Below are 16965 nucleotides of genomic sequence, written 5' to 3' on the forward strand. Positions count from 1 at the left end.
ACAAACAAAAAAACACCCCTGTCTCACAGCAGAGAAATGGGATGGAATATGAAAGTGCTACTCTGATTAGCCGAAGTGTTACTAATAAAAGTAGGTTGGTATTTTTTGTTTTTGATACATTACAGTACTCTTTAAACTTTCAGTATCCAGTAACAAATTTTACACCAGCTTTTAGTCTGAAAAGTTCTCATCACAATGATACGAAATTATTTCTTAAAAATTTGATAGAAATTCATTAAAGACAGATTTGATTTCTTATTTTCTTGCCCTTTAGCTTTTAATCTAATTATGCCGTCATTATGCCGTTACATCATTAGAATTGCTACAAATTCTGAGAAAGAAAATATAGGTATCTTTTGGTATTAAAAAGGTCTCCCCAAAATATAAGCTCCTTAAGTTTACTCATAATTTGACCGGAAACAAAAGAATTTCGTCATACCACGCTAATTATACAACTTTTTTAAAGCAACAACAAAAGAAATCCATAAGCTTGAAACAAACTCCCTTAAGGGTATAAGACGAGCCGCTTGTCTATGGTTCTCAAGAAGCTACAGCGGGGATAAAAATTTCCAATGGGGATAAAAATTCCATCGTTCCAAGGTTAACAAATCCAGTGGGATGGTTATGGAGTGCAATTTCTAAACAATGAATTTCGAATGGGGATGAAATCAAAGTCAATCTTCGGGGGGCTGAAACTCTGAGGTATTTTTCCCACCGGGGACGGATCTTTTGCCTAATTTTCCAGTGGGGCTGGGGCCCAAGCGGGTCTGTGACACAGGGGTGTAAAAACAATCCTTTCTTTCATGTAAAGATAACTCTAAGCTCTTTGAAGATAAAATCTAATGAAACAACTTCCACAAACCCAAAATTTGGACCAAATTTGGCTAAAAAATTTTTTTAAACAAATCTTGAAGTCATTTTAAAGGGATAATCGGATAGTTTGAGATATTTAGATTACAGAAGCCTTCAGTGGTACTTAGTAAAACTTTCAAAGTATTTTTGTGTAACAATTTTCCAAAATCGAGATATCAAAATTTGAAATTTTTGAAAATGGGTTCTTATCCAGTTCTTACGTTGAAATTCTATTGTTTTCATCCTAAAAGCTAAAAACTTGTAACTTAAATATCTCGACTTTGGAAAATAGTTAGGTAAATATATTTTGAGATTTTGCTCAGAGCAATAGAAGGATCCCACATGCCAAATATTACAAACCATCTGATTATCCCTTTAGTTACAATTTTGCATCACTGTGTAAAAAATCAGGAAAAACTGAAGAAGAAATTTCACAAAAAACCCTATTTTTTAGTTCATTTTCCCTAAAACGACAAAAAGGAAATTTCCCCAAATAAGAAAATCCGACTTTACGGCCAAAATAAATTTTCCAGAAAAAATGGATTCAGTCACTTTTTAAAGAACCTTGCCCTTTATCTTTATGCAAAAAATTAGGAAAAGTTAAAGAAGAAATTTCAGTCCAAAAAACAACATTTTTAGGCACTTTTTGGCTCAAATTTTCAAAAACATTTTTTCAAAAATCGGGCTCTATCAGATTCTAAACAATACAATTTTACATCAGTGTGCAAAACATCGGCAAAAAATACCAGGTCAATTTCATGTTTTGGCTGAAAGGTGTGCCGTAGTTAGGTAGGAAATCCTACCAAGGTCACGTGACATTACAATAGAATTTCAGCGCTTGACCAATCAGAAGCTTCGCGGGATTTCGAAAACAACAGCAACAATATTTTTTCCCGTATTCATTTTTTTTTGCTCGGGAGAGCTCAAAGCACAATATCTTGCCCTTCGGGTTTTATAAATCTGTGGTTTCATAATGGTGAATAACGATACGTTAAATATATCAAGTTTACAAATTCGCCAAATTTTAAACCAATCACAAAAAACAAAGGATTCCAAGAAAATAGGATGAATGGCAGTTTTTTGACCATTTCAGACACAAATTTGCGAAATCCACGTCACCAGATATCATTTAGGTTTTTCTTGTAACATTTTTTAGATAGAGCCTGGAAAAGGAGCTATTAACAGCAACACTATCTCATTGGGCTTTTCCAGAAAATAAATAAATTTTAGGGGGAAGAATATAACATTTTTTAGAAATTTACCCGCGGAGATGGTGAATTTTGACCCCCTGGACATTCAAAATAACCCTCAAACCGAGCGAAATTACTCCCAGGTAGGTCCACAAATGCTTTCCAAATAAATTTAACAAGACATACTAAAAGGAGTTACTATGCGTCAGATTTTTATGTAAGCCTGAAAATCAATTCTGGTAAGTAAATTACAAAATCAGCTGCTAATGTTTTTAAGTTTGGGATTTAAATAAGATTTTCACTTCAACTATACCAGTTTTCGTGAACAATTTAATTAAAATGTATTTAGCACAGCCATACCGTATATTTACAAAAAATTAATGAATTCTTAAAAATTCGAAAAGAGAACGTTAATCTGGCGAAAACATTGTTTTTCAAACAATCAATAAACATCATCAATATAACATAAATATTTTATACAAATTATAGAAAAAATTTTAATCAACAGATGTGATGGACCATTTGACTCAAGACTTTGAATACAAACATAAATTGATCAACTGAATTCAAAATTTGTTTATCGTATTTATTTTAAACGAATTATGGAGAAATTTAAATGAACAGTTGGGACGGACCATTCCAATCGAGAGCTTGAATACAAACATAAATTGATTAACTGAATTCAAAATTTGTTTATCCTATTTATTTTAAACGAGTTATGGAGAAACGTTTCAATCAACAGATTGACACACTATTAGAGCTCAGACCTTGAATACAAACATAGATTAAATGAATAAATGAATTCAAAATTCATTTATCATATTTATTTTAAACGAATCATGGAGAAAATTTCAATCAACAGATGGACTCACTAGAGCCAAGACCTTGAATAAATGCATAAATTGATTGAATTCAAAATTCACTTACCATATTAATTTTAAACAAATTATGGAGGAAACTTTCAATAAAAAAATGGGACTGTATTACGTCAAGTCTGAACAATTTCGATCACGATTTCGTGAACAATGTACCTGATCAGTAAGTGAAAAACTCTAATAAAGGCTTGGGGACACGAGAAGTTTTTTTCGCGTTGGTGCAATACCAACATGCTCCATCCCACCAACCTGAAACGCTTTCTCCTGTCTCCAACCCCTTTTTCTTTCTACCAATAAAAGTGAAATCTCATTTTGGCCCTGGGACAATGAAGCAAAATTGATTCAGGGACAAAATCAGCTTGTCTTTTGGGTATTTCCCTCACTTTTTGTCCCATGAAACAAAAAAAAAGAAAGCATGAGACACGCACTTTTTTTCTTGTGTTGGTGGGATAGAGCATGTTGCATTGCACCAACGCGAAAAAAACTTCTCGTGTCCCCAAGCCTTAAAGTCATAAAATAACATTTATACTTTACCATTTTAGCGAACAATGTATACAATTAACCTCACATTGAGTTCCCTTTGTTTTGGTGTGCTTTTGTTGGTATCGATGACTAGGGGAGACCTGATGATTACATCGTGTTTAGAAGTCAGAAATATCACCCTTATTCCAATTATTACAATCACGGATGAGGCTGTAGGAAATCCTTATATATTTGATGAAAACTTAAATTATATAGATACACAATTAAAATACTTAGTCGAATCAATATTGGATAAACCTTGCTTCACGTTTTGGGCATTTTCTCCAATACAAAGCCGCTTGATTCGGTTTACTGAGCAAAATTATAGAGAATTTTTCGAGACTGATTTCCAAGCTATAACACGGACTGATGGGAAGGAGTTGATGAAGGTGTTGGAAAATATGCCATATAATAGCATTACTAGCAAACAGACGATTTTCTTTTTGGTAAATGGGTTCATCATCTTGTTTAATACCTTTGAAAAACAGATTTCAGTGATCAATAAAGCTAAAACAATGTGGGAACGAAAAGAAAGCGATTTCGTGGTATGGAGTTTTGATTTAAGTAGCTTTGAACCATTTCTTGATTGGATACGAAAAGAAAACTTTATTCCAAGTCCCATTCCAAAGCCCCGTCCAGATACATATATCAGGCTTGAATTTGATCCACACTTGCATCAAATTCTAATGGATCAAATGGTCAATCCCCGGTACGACTGGCGTGAAAGATATACTCAGCATATAAAAGTTCAATGTCGATCGTCCAAAGAATTTCATTTCTATTACTGGGAGAAATATAATACTGCTTTTTTTGCGATCATTAAATTTTGGAATATTATTATTCAAGATGTTTTCCCCAAGGTGATGTTTCACGGAATCAGTGCGGATGATTCGACAACAATATACACTTCCTTCAGGGAAACGATGACAAAAGATGAATTTATGAAGTATTTTAAAGAAGAAGAAAAAAACGATGAAATAGTTGTCATCCATTTACCTTTTTTTCTTGAAAAAGTAGATGATACGTACTTTCAACCAATGAAATTCAACGATGAAAACACAATCAATATAATCGAAAGCAGTTTCATTGACCAGGCCCCTGCCCTTCAACATGGAAATATTGTTGTAAAAGATCATGACGATTTTCGTAACCCCGTGTTTTTCAAATTGCTATTTGAGAAAATCAACTCTATTTTGTGTAAGAAAAATTGAATAAACATTTTGACTGTTACAATTCTGAAGAATTTCGCATTCATCATAATTTAACATTTTTGAATTTTTCAGCAAAAATTATCTCTGCAGGGTGACCCATAAAACAATAAAATCTCCTGCTCATCAAAATCCTGTAGGGAAATGAGAGTCTGTTTATCGATTGTAAATTCTGTACATAATATCGAAATCTGTTTAAAACTGAGAGACGTGAATGTGAGAGGTGCGTTTTACTATAAGTTTATTTAGTTTAATCTAATGTAACTTATTTCCGTTTTTCTTAATTTGGTTAGTTCAAAGAATTTATTTGCATTTTATATCTTTTGTTCTCCATTTTCTATTCCGTTTCAAACCCGAAAATATCCTTTATAATATTATTATAGAATCAAATAATACACGTTTTTTTTATTAGAACACTTAAAATTTGGCTAAGCCTGAATGTGCTAATTTATTTAGCAATTTTCAGCCTAAAAAATTTTCTAAAATAAGTTCTTAATTTTTCGAACTACTCTAAATCGACAACACCATGCAAAATAAAGAGCACTTAAAATTGGTAGAATTTGGACATATTTGACTCTCGATTTCAAAAACGTTCGGTTAAAACTGCTTGAAATGAGGAAAAAAATGTAGCTTCTTGTAATATTTTTCCAAACTGAGACTGGGCATTTTCTTACGATGCTCCTAATTTTCGACGAATTTCAGCCTCGATGTTCTTATAAACTGGGTTCTAATAAAAAAACATGTAATCTTTGAAGGTTTTGTTTTTACGTAAGTGTTCCCGTTTCATATCAGACACATATTTCATATCAGGACAGTGTCTTCAATAAGTGGCTTCATTTCCCATCCAGAAGTCTCGAGTCTAGCCTTTTAGGCTTGGAAGTCAATGAGTTTCCCCTCCCCATAAAATGTAAAGTACAGCTCGAGAAATTCAAGAGAACACGTTTTTCCAGCGATTATCAGCTGTTTCGGCGATTTTAAGAAAGCTCCGACTTCAAAAATCAGTTGAACAATTGAATCATGTTTGATGGTGGGCATTATTATCAATAATATTTTTCTGTGAAAAAAACAAACAAAAAATATAGAAAATCTGCAAAAAGGGCGATTTCCGACATATTTGAGCGGAAAAATTTTTTTTCTTAAAAATCCGAATCGGCCACAATTTGGGCACATTACTAATACGCATCTTTGTGCAAAAAAATAGGGAAAACTGATGATGGAATCTCGAAAATATACCAAAAAACCGGTTTTTCTGGCATATTTTTGGCCGGAAAATTTTGTTTATCAAAAGTCAGGTTCCGTCACATTTTAGGTATTGCCATTTTGCATCAGTGTGCGAAATTTCATGAAAAATATAAAGTAAAGCTCGAAGAATTCAAGAGAAACCATTTTGCCGGCGATTTTCGGCTGTTCCAGCGATTTTTAGAAAAGTTCTGGGTGCATGTGCAATGTGAAAAAACAAAGAAATGCAAGGAATAAATCCAATGAAAACCCAGAAAAACGGCGATTTCCGGCATATTCGGCAGCAAAAACTTTTTTCTCAAAAACTTGGCTCAGCCATGTTTTGAACATGGCTAATACGCATCTTTGTGCAAAAAAAAATGTGTTTTTCGAAAAAAATTATTGAAAAATTATCGTAAAGAAAACGTTTATCTGGCGATAACATTCTTCTTGGAACATTTTTCAAACAATCAATTATCATCATCAATATAACATAAATATTTTACTCAAATTATAGAAAAAAGATTAATCAACAGATGGGGCAGATGAGACTGACAATACCATTCGAATCAAGACTTTTTAAATACAAACATAAATTGATTGAATTCAAAATTTGTTTATCCTATTTATTTCAAACGAATTATGGAGGAAATTTGAATCAACAGATGGACACACTATTAGAGTTCAGACCTTGAATACAAACATGAATTGATTGAATTCAAAATTCGTTTATCCTATTTATTTTAAACGAATTATATAGAAACTTTTCAATCAACATATGGACACACTATTAGAGCTCAGACCTTGAATACAAACATGAATTGATTGAATTGAGAATTCGTTTATATTTATTTTAAACGATTTATGGAGAAACTTTTCAATCAACAGATGGACACACTATTAGAGCCCAGACCTTGAATACAATGGATTCAGCCACTTTTTAAAGAACCTTGCCCTTTATCTTTATGCAAAAAACTAGGACAAAAATTAAAGAAGAAATTTCACACAAAGTCCAAAAAACCCTATTTTTAGGCACTTTTTGGCTCAAATTTGCCCAAAATTTTTTTTTCGAAAATCGGGCTCCGTCACTTTTTGGGTATTGTTATTTTGCATCACTATGCAAAAAATTAGAGAAAACTAATGCGTTTTTGTATAAGAACATCCAAAATTTTCGAAGCCTTCCGTTGTTCTTAACTTTTTGAGTTTTAGGCCTGAAAATGTTCTTACAGTGTATGGCCTCTAAAATGCTGGTGGCCCCTAAAATGAAGGTTGGTGCTTAGCAAAGTATTTTAGCCTACAGTTACACTTTAAACGAAAAATTTTTCCTAAGCTGTTTTGAGTACTTCATATTTTATAAGATGAAGAAGTTTTTAGTTTCAAACAGTACATTTAGGTGAAATTATGTGGGTTACATAAAAATTGAATCATATCAAAATTACCAAAAAATTGTGTTTAACTGACTCCAGTTCCTATATCCTATATCGAAAAAATACTGCTGAATCGGCAAAAACAGCAAAATTATTTTGCATTTTTGTGTAGAAATGGGTGAAAAATTCTTTCAAAGTCTGATATATTCTTATGGAGTAAAGCGTTAATCATAGAATTTTGACAAGATACACCACATCCGACAAGAATTGTTTCCAAAGTAAAATTTTCGTTCAAAAATTTTTAATGACGCCAGCCGCTAAAAATTGCTATTTCTGCATTTTTGAAATTTTCTATCTTGACATTGCGTTTAAAAAGCTCTCAAATTCTTTAACCTAAAACGATCAATTTTATGCCAGTCAGTTGGTACATTTATCGGATAACGAGAATATGTCAAAATGTTTATCTGTTTACTTCACTATAATCCATAATTTGGATTTAAAGAAACCTACATTTTCAAACTTGCATTTTAACAACCATGAACATGCTGTGAAAATATAAGTAAAGAATTTAAAATCTTCCAAATCACACTTTGAAACAAAGGTAAGAATTTCTACTCGATACCAATAGTAGTTTGGAGAAATCGCCAAAAATTCAAACCTTCATTTTGGGAGCCATTAAAAAAAGGAGATCTAACTTTTGAGCAATTAAAAAATATTGTTTCAATCATAGTTTTTGTAAAACAACTTTTGGGAAAGATAATAGAGATACTCAAGTTTTGAACACTACAAAAAGTTCGGTGAAATATTTTTAGATTCAACCTCTATCTTAGCCTTAAGAACATGCGGAGGCTTAAAAGTTTTTTGATGTTCTAATAAAAGAAACGCGTAGCCTAGTAATCAAAGATCAACATTTACGTCAAGTTAGGTATTTTTGTGGTAGAAACCTGTAACCTGTAAGCTGTAAGCTGTAACCTGTGACCTGTGACCTGTGACCAGTGACTTTTCACGTGAGCAGAAGGAGGTCAAACCATTTTTTAGGTTTGTTCATTATTTTAGCGCGTTGGTGAAAATATTTGAAATGATTTTAAATTTGCATTTAATTTGTGGTTAAAAGTAAACCTACATTGCTTACTCGCGTGTTGATTTTAAGTGTTGATAATCTAGCGTGATGTTTTAAGATGTTTGGTATCAGGTCACGAAAAATGCCACACCCTTTTATTTCAAACATTTGATTTAATTTAATTGTGATGTTAGTAGAAAAATCCTTCTAGAGAACGTTTTCCTATTATATCTTGTTAAATGACGCGCAAAACTTTTTATATTGAAAATAGGAAGCATTTTTAGCCGTGGCGTTCAAATTTTAGGAGCATTAATATATGGCACTGGGCTATGATGTTACAATATATATTTTAATACATTTATTTAAACCCGATAAGATACCATCACATCACATCATACTGTTGTCGATACTGCACATAAAAAAATGAAGACATTACCAATTTTGTTATTGCTTACTTTTTTCGTCTGTCAAATACTTGGTAAGAAAGAAAATAGTTGGTTTAATCTGAAAAAGTTTCGTTTTGAACGTTTACCACAAACAACTTACGCTACATAGAAAAATGCTCAATCATTTAAAACCTGAAGAAATACGGGTTCAGTTTTTCTCTAGTCCGATCTTCAGGGAACTAAAAATTTTCTTCGAATTAAAGAAAGTCTTTCAAACTAATTCTAGCCTGGTTCGAATTGTAGAAAGTTTCGAATAATGGAGAGAGAGACTGTATATTTTCGTTACCGTTAGTTAGTAATGTTCGCTACCATTCTATGTTTCAGGGGCGCCAAAATATCAAGAGGGGCGGAAAGATAAATATGCTGTGAAGGATGCACCGAACATGTACCGTAAGCTAATATGATTACTTTAAAGTCAGATTAACATCACTTAAATTAAGGTCTGAATTGCTGTGAAAAAAATGCTGAGCTTGCGAAAACATTTCAGTTGTTAAAACGAATCACAACTTATGTAGTACAAATTATATCTTTGATCCAAATATCAAAAAATGTGTTGACATCAAAACACAATCTGTTAAAACGCTTTGTTCCAATCAAGGACTAGATAACTCCCCATTGCAAAATCATTAACATCAATCAGTTAAAAAAAGAAAAGCTGTAGTCAGTCATTCTAGATATGAAATTCCGAATAAGAATTAGCAGAGAATCCACTTGTATTGACCCTTTTATAGGCTTCCCAAATTTGTATACAATTATAATTTTTCATCACATCCCATTTATAGTGCGGTCACCCATCGAAAATGGTGATGCCTGCAAATACTTAACAGATGGAAACTATGCTATCAGAGATGTTTTCAAATATTTACAATGCAAAGACAATAAAGGAACATTTGTCCCCTGTGAAGAAAAGAACACAATTTTTGATTCAGAGACTGGGAAATGTATTGATATCAAAACAAAAACTCCAGAAACCTTTTGCCAGGGTCGTACAAATAATGATTGGGTGAATCCTTGGGATTGTCATGGGTTTTTCAAATGTTGGTATAACACAACACATCAATTCAAATGTCAATTGCCTGAGCTTGTGTTCAACCCTTACACTAATCAATGTAATTATAAAGAAAAGTATGCATGTAAAGAAGTTTGTGAGCAACAAGGAAAAACCAAAACTAAAGAACTAAAGGTATGTGAATCTGAGTTCTATTCTATTTAAAACCTTACCTCTTTGATATAGTCAATCTCCTTTAGAACTAATAATACTTATGAATAGATTATAAGATTGAAGAGAAAATAACTTGTACATCGAAATTGATTTGAACAAGAATAAAAAAAAAATCAGTATGGAATCTGATTCATACCATATATCATATCAAAACCGGAAGATACTTGTCTTACAATGGTCAATGATTTATATCCGCTAAGAGGATGTCTTTAAGTATCTCAAATGTGAAGATAAGGTTGGAACAATCATATCATGTACAGTATATGGCCCCCAAAACGGAGACGGCCCCCAAAACGGAGGTTGTCATTAAAATGAGGATTGCGACTTGTAGATTTATCAGAATTAAACGATTTTTGTTTATTTAGAAAGAATGATGGTTATACTAAAAAATGAGCATGTTTTTGATGGTTTGAGACAGATTCAAAATAACATATTTGCGTATAAAGGAGATATTTTAACACCAAAATTAGATAAAAATTGCATATAACTCACTCTAGCTCCTTGGATATTGAAAATAAGTTATGAAAATGGGGTATAGGAAACTTTCTACACCTAATGCCGTTCAGAAAATGCAGATACATCAGTGACTTTAGGGGATGGGTAAAAGATATAGCATCTAAAAGGTCAACCAGTATTTTGGGACCCTAGAATCAGCATTGATAAAACCGAAAATCTAAATATGAGAAACAGCAAAAAATCTTGGAATTCCATTCCTATCAGGTTGAGTTAATAGCTTATAACAAAAAATTAACATTATATATAAAATTTTTCGCTGAATCAGCAAAAATGGCAAATTCTGTCATTTTTTGCAAAATATAGGAGAAAAATACCTTTAAAGCTTAATATTTTCAGTTTCAGTTAAGCTTTTCTTCTCAAATTTTCACAGCTTTTTCCATACATGAATGGAACTATTTTCAAAAGACATTGATTTTCAGAAACTTGATTAAGGTATGTGTACACCTTTTTTCCGATTTTTGTCAAAAAAAATTTTTTCAGTCAAAGTGGAAGAAAAGTTACTGGATTTCATTTTGGTAAAATCGCGATCTTAAAATCTTTTTTTGATCCAGAGTTATAACCATTTGAATTTCAAAACAAAGTTCGTCTTATGATGGATTATTTACTCAAATAATTGTCTCTTTCGGAAACATCAAAGACAAAAGAGAAAATTCAGCTGATGTTTATTCTCACCTCTATTGAATAGTAATATTTTTTACACATTTCACTGATTACTCAAATAAACAGCAATCATCTCGTTAAAAATTTCAAATTGATGTAGAAAAAAACGAAATTTTACCACATCATACTACTTTTAACGAAGTTAAAGTCACCCATAGCATTTAGATATCGACTTCATTCTTTTTTTGTGAGATTCCCAAAAGATCAAACTTAAAAAGTGTCTTAGGATTTTATTTCTAACTGAGTTGTTTTTCCTCAATTTACAGATAACTGAAAAACACACATTTAAATTTACTTTTTTATCGATATTTTTACAGAATTTAGGATTTAAAGAGTTAATGTCAATTCCAAAAAAAATCCCAAGACACTTTTTTAGTTCAATTATTGGGAACATAGTATCGAAATTATTTTTTCAAAATTTAAAAGCTATGGGTGACTTTAACTTCTTTGAAGTAGGTAAGGTTAAAATTCTTAAGATTTTAATTATATCCTGCCCAGTTTTTTAAATTCAGCTGAAACCATTAGAAAGAGAATATTATTGGCTTTCAGAAAATATATACTTTTGATATATAAAAATTTGTTGTTCTAAAGATATGATCAATTAAAGAGAATGTGTCAAGAAAGGTGAACACATACCTTAAGACGTTGTTAAATCTAAATTGTCATTTTGAAAATTTCTAAATTTTCAGTTTGGACTTTGCAATATCGAAAATCTTGAAATATTGCATAAAAATCATAAATTTTACATCTATCGGGTCGTAAATTTAAGGGTAAACACAAATATGTTCATAGTTTTTCCTCCTATTACCACTGGGCTTAATAATTTGATTTTAACTACACCTCCGTTTTATTGGGGGCCCCAAACCTGCATTTTGACAACCAGGGGTATACTGTAAAAAGTTTATCAAACAAATTTATGCCCAAAACCCTCTAAATCACATTTCAAAACTATGGTCAAAATTTTGTATTATTATCTTAAAGATATCTCAAGAAATCGCTAAAATTGCAAACCTCCGTTTTGGAGGCCATCAGAAAAAAGCTACCTATCTTTAAGCGATTGAAAAATATTATTGAAATTGAAAATTTTGAAAAAGAACTGTCGGGAAATAAAGTAGAGATGTTAAAGTTTTGCAGGCAAGAAAAATTTTTAAATTTTATCGCCGTTTTGGGGGCCACATACTGTAAGTTGATAATAAATCTTTTCATAAATTATGTTACGAACAACAGTTGCCTTGTTTCAAAATTATTGCAATGGTGATTAACTCCCAGCGGATTTTATCAAAACTACTTTCTATTCATAAAAAAATCACTTATTGTCTCAAGGGACATAATCACCATGGTAATTGTTTGAATATGAGGCAAGTGATGTTTGTGACGTAATTTATGAAAAGGTCTATTGTATTTTCGCTAGATCAGCAAGCAGCTTTTTATATATCTTTAGATATCATCAAAATGACTTAACTGACTACGTGAAGCCCTAGTCCTTATAAAAAACACTGGTCTGGAAGCTTATTGTTTTAACTTTTTGATAGCTTTTTCCGAGGGGTAAATCACTCGAAAAATTATCGTACACCTCTAGAAAAAGTCAAAAAAAAAGTTAAAAAAGTCAAAAAAAAAGTCAAAAAGTCAAAGAAAAAGTCAAAAAGTCAAAAATAAAGTCAAAAAGTCAAAGAAAAAGTCAAAAATTCTTAGAAAAAAAGTCAAAAAGTCAAAAAAAAGTCTTAAAAAAGTCAAAAAGTTTCTTGAATGGGCAGATGGGTGAAGCAAAATTTATGGGCGGTTGGCGTTTTTGGACAGATTTGGGCGGAAAATGTTGGGCGCCCGAAGGCGGTTGGCGTTTTTGTCGGCAAAAGTCAAAATGAAAGTTTGAAAAAAGTCAAAAAAAAGTCAAAAAGTCAACTAAAAGTCAAAAAAAAGTCAAAAAGTCAAATGGAAATTCAAAAAGTCAAAAAGTATCGTACACCTTTTTTCAAGTGATTTACCCCTCGGCTTTTTCCTTTGTTAATATCAAAAGATCAAAGTCGAATTGCTCAGTTTTTGATCGTTACCAAGTATTCCTCTTGGGATTGGTTTAAGATTTAATCACATGATCAAAAAGCGAGCAAAACAAACTAATATCCGAAACGCAAGCTCAAGTAAGAAACAATGGAAAGAAACAAAAGGCTTCCAGACCGGGTTTTTTATATGGATTATGGTGAGGCGAAGCTTGAATCTTGAATCTTTAGAGCTTTAACGTGGTATGCGGAAAACAATAACGATCTGCTCTCAGGTTATCTATACCTCACTCACTACTCTGACCTAACATGCTAGACAGTAATAAAAGCATATTATGATTTGTGTATTCCTAGACTCTGGTGGTGAAGACATGTTTGAAGAGAAAGAAGCTGATGATATCGTCTATTCTTAGAGAAAAATTCAAACGATCCAAAAGCTTGCTGGTGGATAAGCATTCCCTGCGGTTGAATCAATCAGAAGGCAGTGGCGAAGATTCCATATATGCTGACATTATAATTTTTTTTGAAACCTTCTCTCCTCTCGTTTGTGATTAGTCTTTATTGTTATTATTATATTATATTTATTACATCTTTGTATTTCTTTATGTTCACTAACAAAATACAGTAACCAATCAAATCGGACGACCTTTCGTTAAAAAATGCGGATGATCTGGAGTTTTTTTAACGTCGGCTAAAGATTTCTTCCTGTGTATTTTACCGAACCAGTTCTGTATTCTCTCTAAAAGGGGGTACATGTGTATTGTGGGGATTTATGGTATATTCTCATATCGAGGTGATAATATGATGTATACCCCCCACAATATACATGTACCCTCTATGCCCCAAAGGTCCCGAGGACCCGAGATGAAAATATACCATATACCCCCACAATATAATTGTACCCATAGGACCCAAGATGAAAATATACCATATACCCCCACAATATAATTGTACCCATAGGTCCCGAGATGAAAATATACCATATACCCCCACAATATAATTGTACCCATAGGACCCAAGATGAAAATATACCATATACCCCCACAATATAATTGTACCCATAGGACCCAAGATGAAAATATACCATATACCCCAACAATATACACGTACCCATAGGTCCCGAAACTATGACTTTTTTCTAATATAAAGGTAAAAACTAATATTTAGAAAGAAATTTATGTCATCAAAATTCCTTTTTTTGGCTACTTAAAAACCACGAAAACATTGTAATAACTGGGTCAGTATTTTATCCACGAGCATGTTTCTCACCAAAAATAAAATTGCTATTACGTCATAATTAAGGTTTTTTGTGTGTTTGAAATAGCAATGAACCTAGAGGGTGCATGTATATTGTGGGGGTATTTGGCATAGTATCATCTCGGGACCAGGGGGGGGGATATATGTATATTATGGGGGTATTTCATATATTATCATCTGGAAACTTGCGACCTTCGGGACCTAGGGGTGCATGTATATTTTTGGGGGTATTTGGTATATTCTCATCTGGGGACCTTCGGGACCTAGGGGGTGCATTCTCATCTGGGGACCTTGGGACCTTCGTGAATATATTGAGAGGGGTATTTCTCATCTCGGGACCTTGGGAGACAAATGGCTTCACTTTTTCTTGCCTGGGAAAGATTAGAGATTCTACTCTAGCCCTTCGGGCTTTAAATTAAAACTCAATGGGCATACTACGTCGAAATTAAACTAAACTTACATGACATTTGCCGTCAAACATGGAATCGATATTAAGATGGTTCTTTGAAGCAATATCTTTTATTTCTTCCAAAGATTGACCAGCATTGAACCCCAAGTCTAGCATTTTCTGCTGAATCAGCAAAACGTTGGACAGCTCATTTTTGTTTGGGAGTCGTTCGTAGAGGATTTCAGGAGCACCCATGTAAGCTGTACAGAATGCATATCCCTCTTTGAAACTGGAATGAGAACGAAATTCCTAATTTGAGCAGTCCTTATGCAAACCAATTTTGTCCGTTGGTGTTTTAGAATTTACAAAAAGAAATATAAAGACGTTTTTGTATCGACCGACGACATTTGTCAAGCACAATTTGTTCTCTCTGTCTGTTGCTTGACGGGGTTTACTCTGTACCAGAGTTTATCTCACGTTTATCGCTTCGTAGTACACTCTGTGCGCATTGTCTGTTTGATAAAAAAAATTCCCGTATGAAGACCTCTGCGATGAAGTATGATTTATAAATAGCAACACTTCTCTCGTCGTCTCCCCTCTCTCACCACCAACACTCCATCGCAGCGGTCGGTTTGAAAAATATCAAATGAGAATGACAACAGACCTAGACGATCCTATCGTCTACACAAGATCGCTAAAAAGGGAATAGTTTAGGAGAGGCGTGATAAATTCGGGTGGAGTAAGCAGTGGCGGAGATGTTTACAGTGTTTTTTGTTCCAAAACTCTACCGCAACTTTTTTCCCGTAAACCGCCCTGACGCCCTAACTCTTTCTCGCATTTACTTTAAACGGACGATAGCATCGTCTACAACAGACCCTCCACTGCAATGAATTTTGAAATTAGCCGTAGATACTGGGTCTGTGTACAGATAAGATGAGGTTATGCAGATAGAAAATTCAGTCCCTGACAGGAATATTTTTTAGAGATTAATAGACATTTTATTATTCAGTCTCATCGAGGATCGGGACTCTCCAACATCATCTAATCATTGATTAATTAGTTGATTGAATTGACAATTGTTTAGCGCAGAGGTCACCTTGCGTCTCAAAATGGTAGCCAGGCTGTGCAATTTTGTTCATTACAGTTGACGCTCACTAATGGGCTCTTCCAGAAAATGTCCGTACATGGGGGATGGAGGATATATTGTCCGGGGGTAGCGAAAAATCATCAAAATTTGCATTGTCCGGGGAGTAAATTTGCTCTGTCCGGGGGTAATTTGGGTTGTCCGGGGGTCAACTGATGCTTGTTTGGGGGGGGGGGGTAAAAAACCCGTTGTCCAGGGGGCCAAAAGTCACTTTGTCCGGGGGTAAATCACTTAAAAATTTTATATCCTCCACCCCTGCCCCCTATTCAAATTTCTTCTGGAAAAGCCCAATTCGACGTTTTACTATTCGATAAGCTCCCTTATTCGATGAAATTTAAAGTCGCCGCCGTCAACAAGAAACTCTCATAAACGACGCTCTACTATTCGATACGCTCCCCTTATTCGATGAAATCCAATTCCCCTTGAAAATCGAAATAGAGAGCGCCAAATGGACTTCTTTTTAAGCTCATTGAAGTTAGCGGAAAAACGCAAAAGCCTTCACATTAAAACCTGTTCAAAAAGCCCCAAACTCTTCTTACCTTTCAGGGTGAATAATCCTTGGTGTAAAACCTTCCTCAATCAAAAGCCTTCACATTAAAACCTGTTCGAAAAGCCCCAAACTCTTCTTACCTTTCAGGGTGAATAATCCTTGGTGTAAAACCTTCCTCAATCAAAAGCCTTCACATTAAAACCTGTTCAAAAAGCCTCAAACTCTTCTTACCTTTCAGGGTGAATAATCCTTGGTGTAAAACCGTCCTCGATACATCTCAACAATTCCATTTTTCCCAAGTACGGGCTACCACCACCTCCACACCCAAGAACGCCCGCTCCTAACGCCAAACATTCAACATCATACAAACTTAGTTCCCATTCCCCTTGTTCATTGACGTGTGGTTTGTAATCCTCCACTATTGTCGTTTGAGGACTGGTGCGAGGTTGGTTTTCATCAGTGGTTTGTTGAAGTTCGGTTTCTGAAAAAAGAAGAGAAATACCGGGTGTGCCAAAAAAAAAAAAAAAACAATTGAAATTTTGACGTAGCCTTTGCT

At 33.6% G+C, this 16965-nt stretch overlaps 1 protein-coding gene across 1 annotated transcript in view; it reads right to left on the minus strand.

The window, feature by feature from the left end:
* The window catches only part of LOC136805513 (uncharacterized), a 51571-nt gene that overhangs the window by 24555 nt on the left and 10051 nt on the right, over positions 1-16965 (minus strand). Inside the window, exons 10-11 of the mRNA XM_067062081.1 lie at positions 16641-16890; positions 14848-15064 (exon numbers count right to left, since the gene is read on the minus strand). Of these exons, the coding sequence (XP_066918182.1) occupies positions 14848-15064; positions 16641-16890 (467 nt within the window). The remainder of the gene's footprint in view (positions 1-14847; positions 15065-16640; positions 16891-16965) is intronic.

Source organism: Clytia hemisphaerica, unplaced genomic scaffold, assembly GCF_902728285.1.
Source record: "Clytia hemisphaerica strain Z4C2 unplaced genomic scaffold, Clytia hemisphaerica genome assembly, whole genome shotgun sequence".
Classification (NCBI taxonomy): Eukaryota; Metazoa; Cnidaria; class Hydrozoa; order Leptothecata; family Clytiidae; genus Clytia; species Clytia hemisphaerica.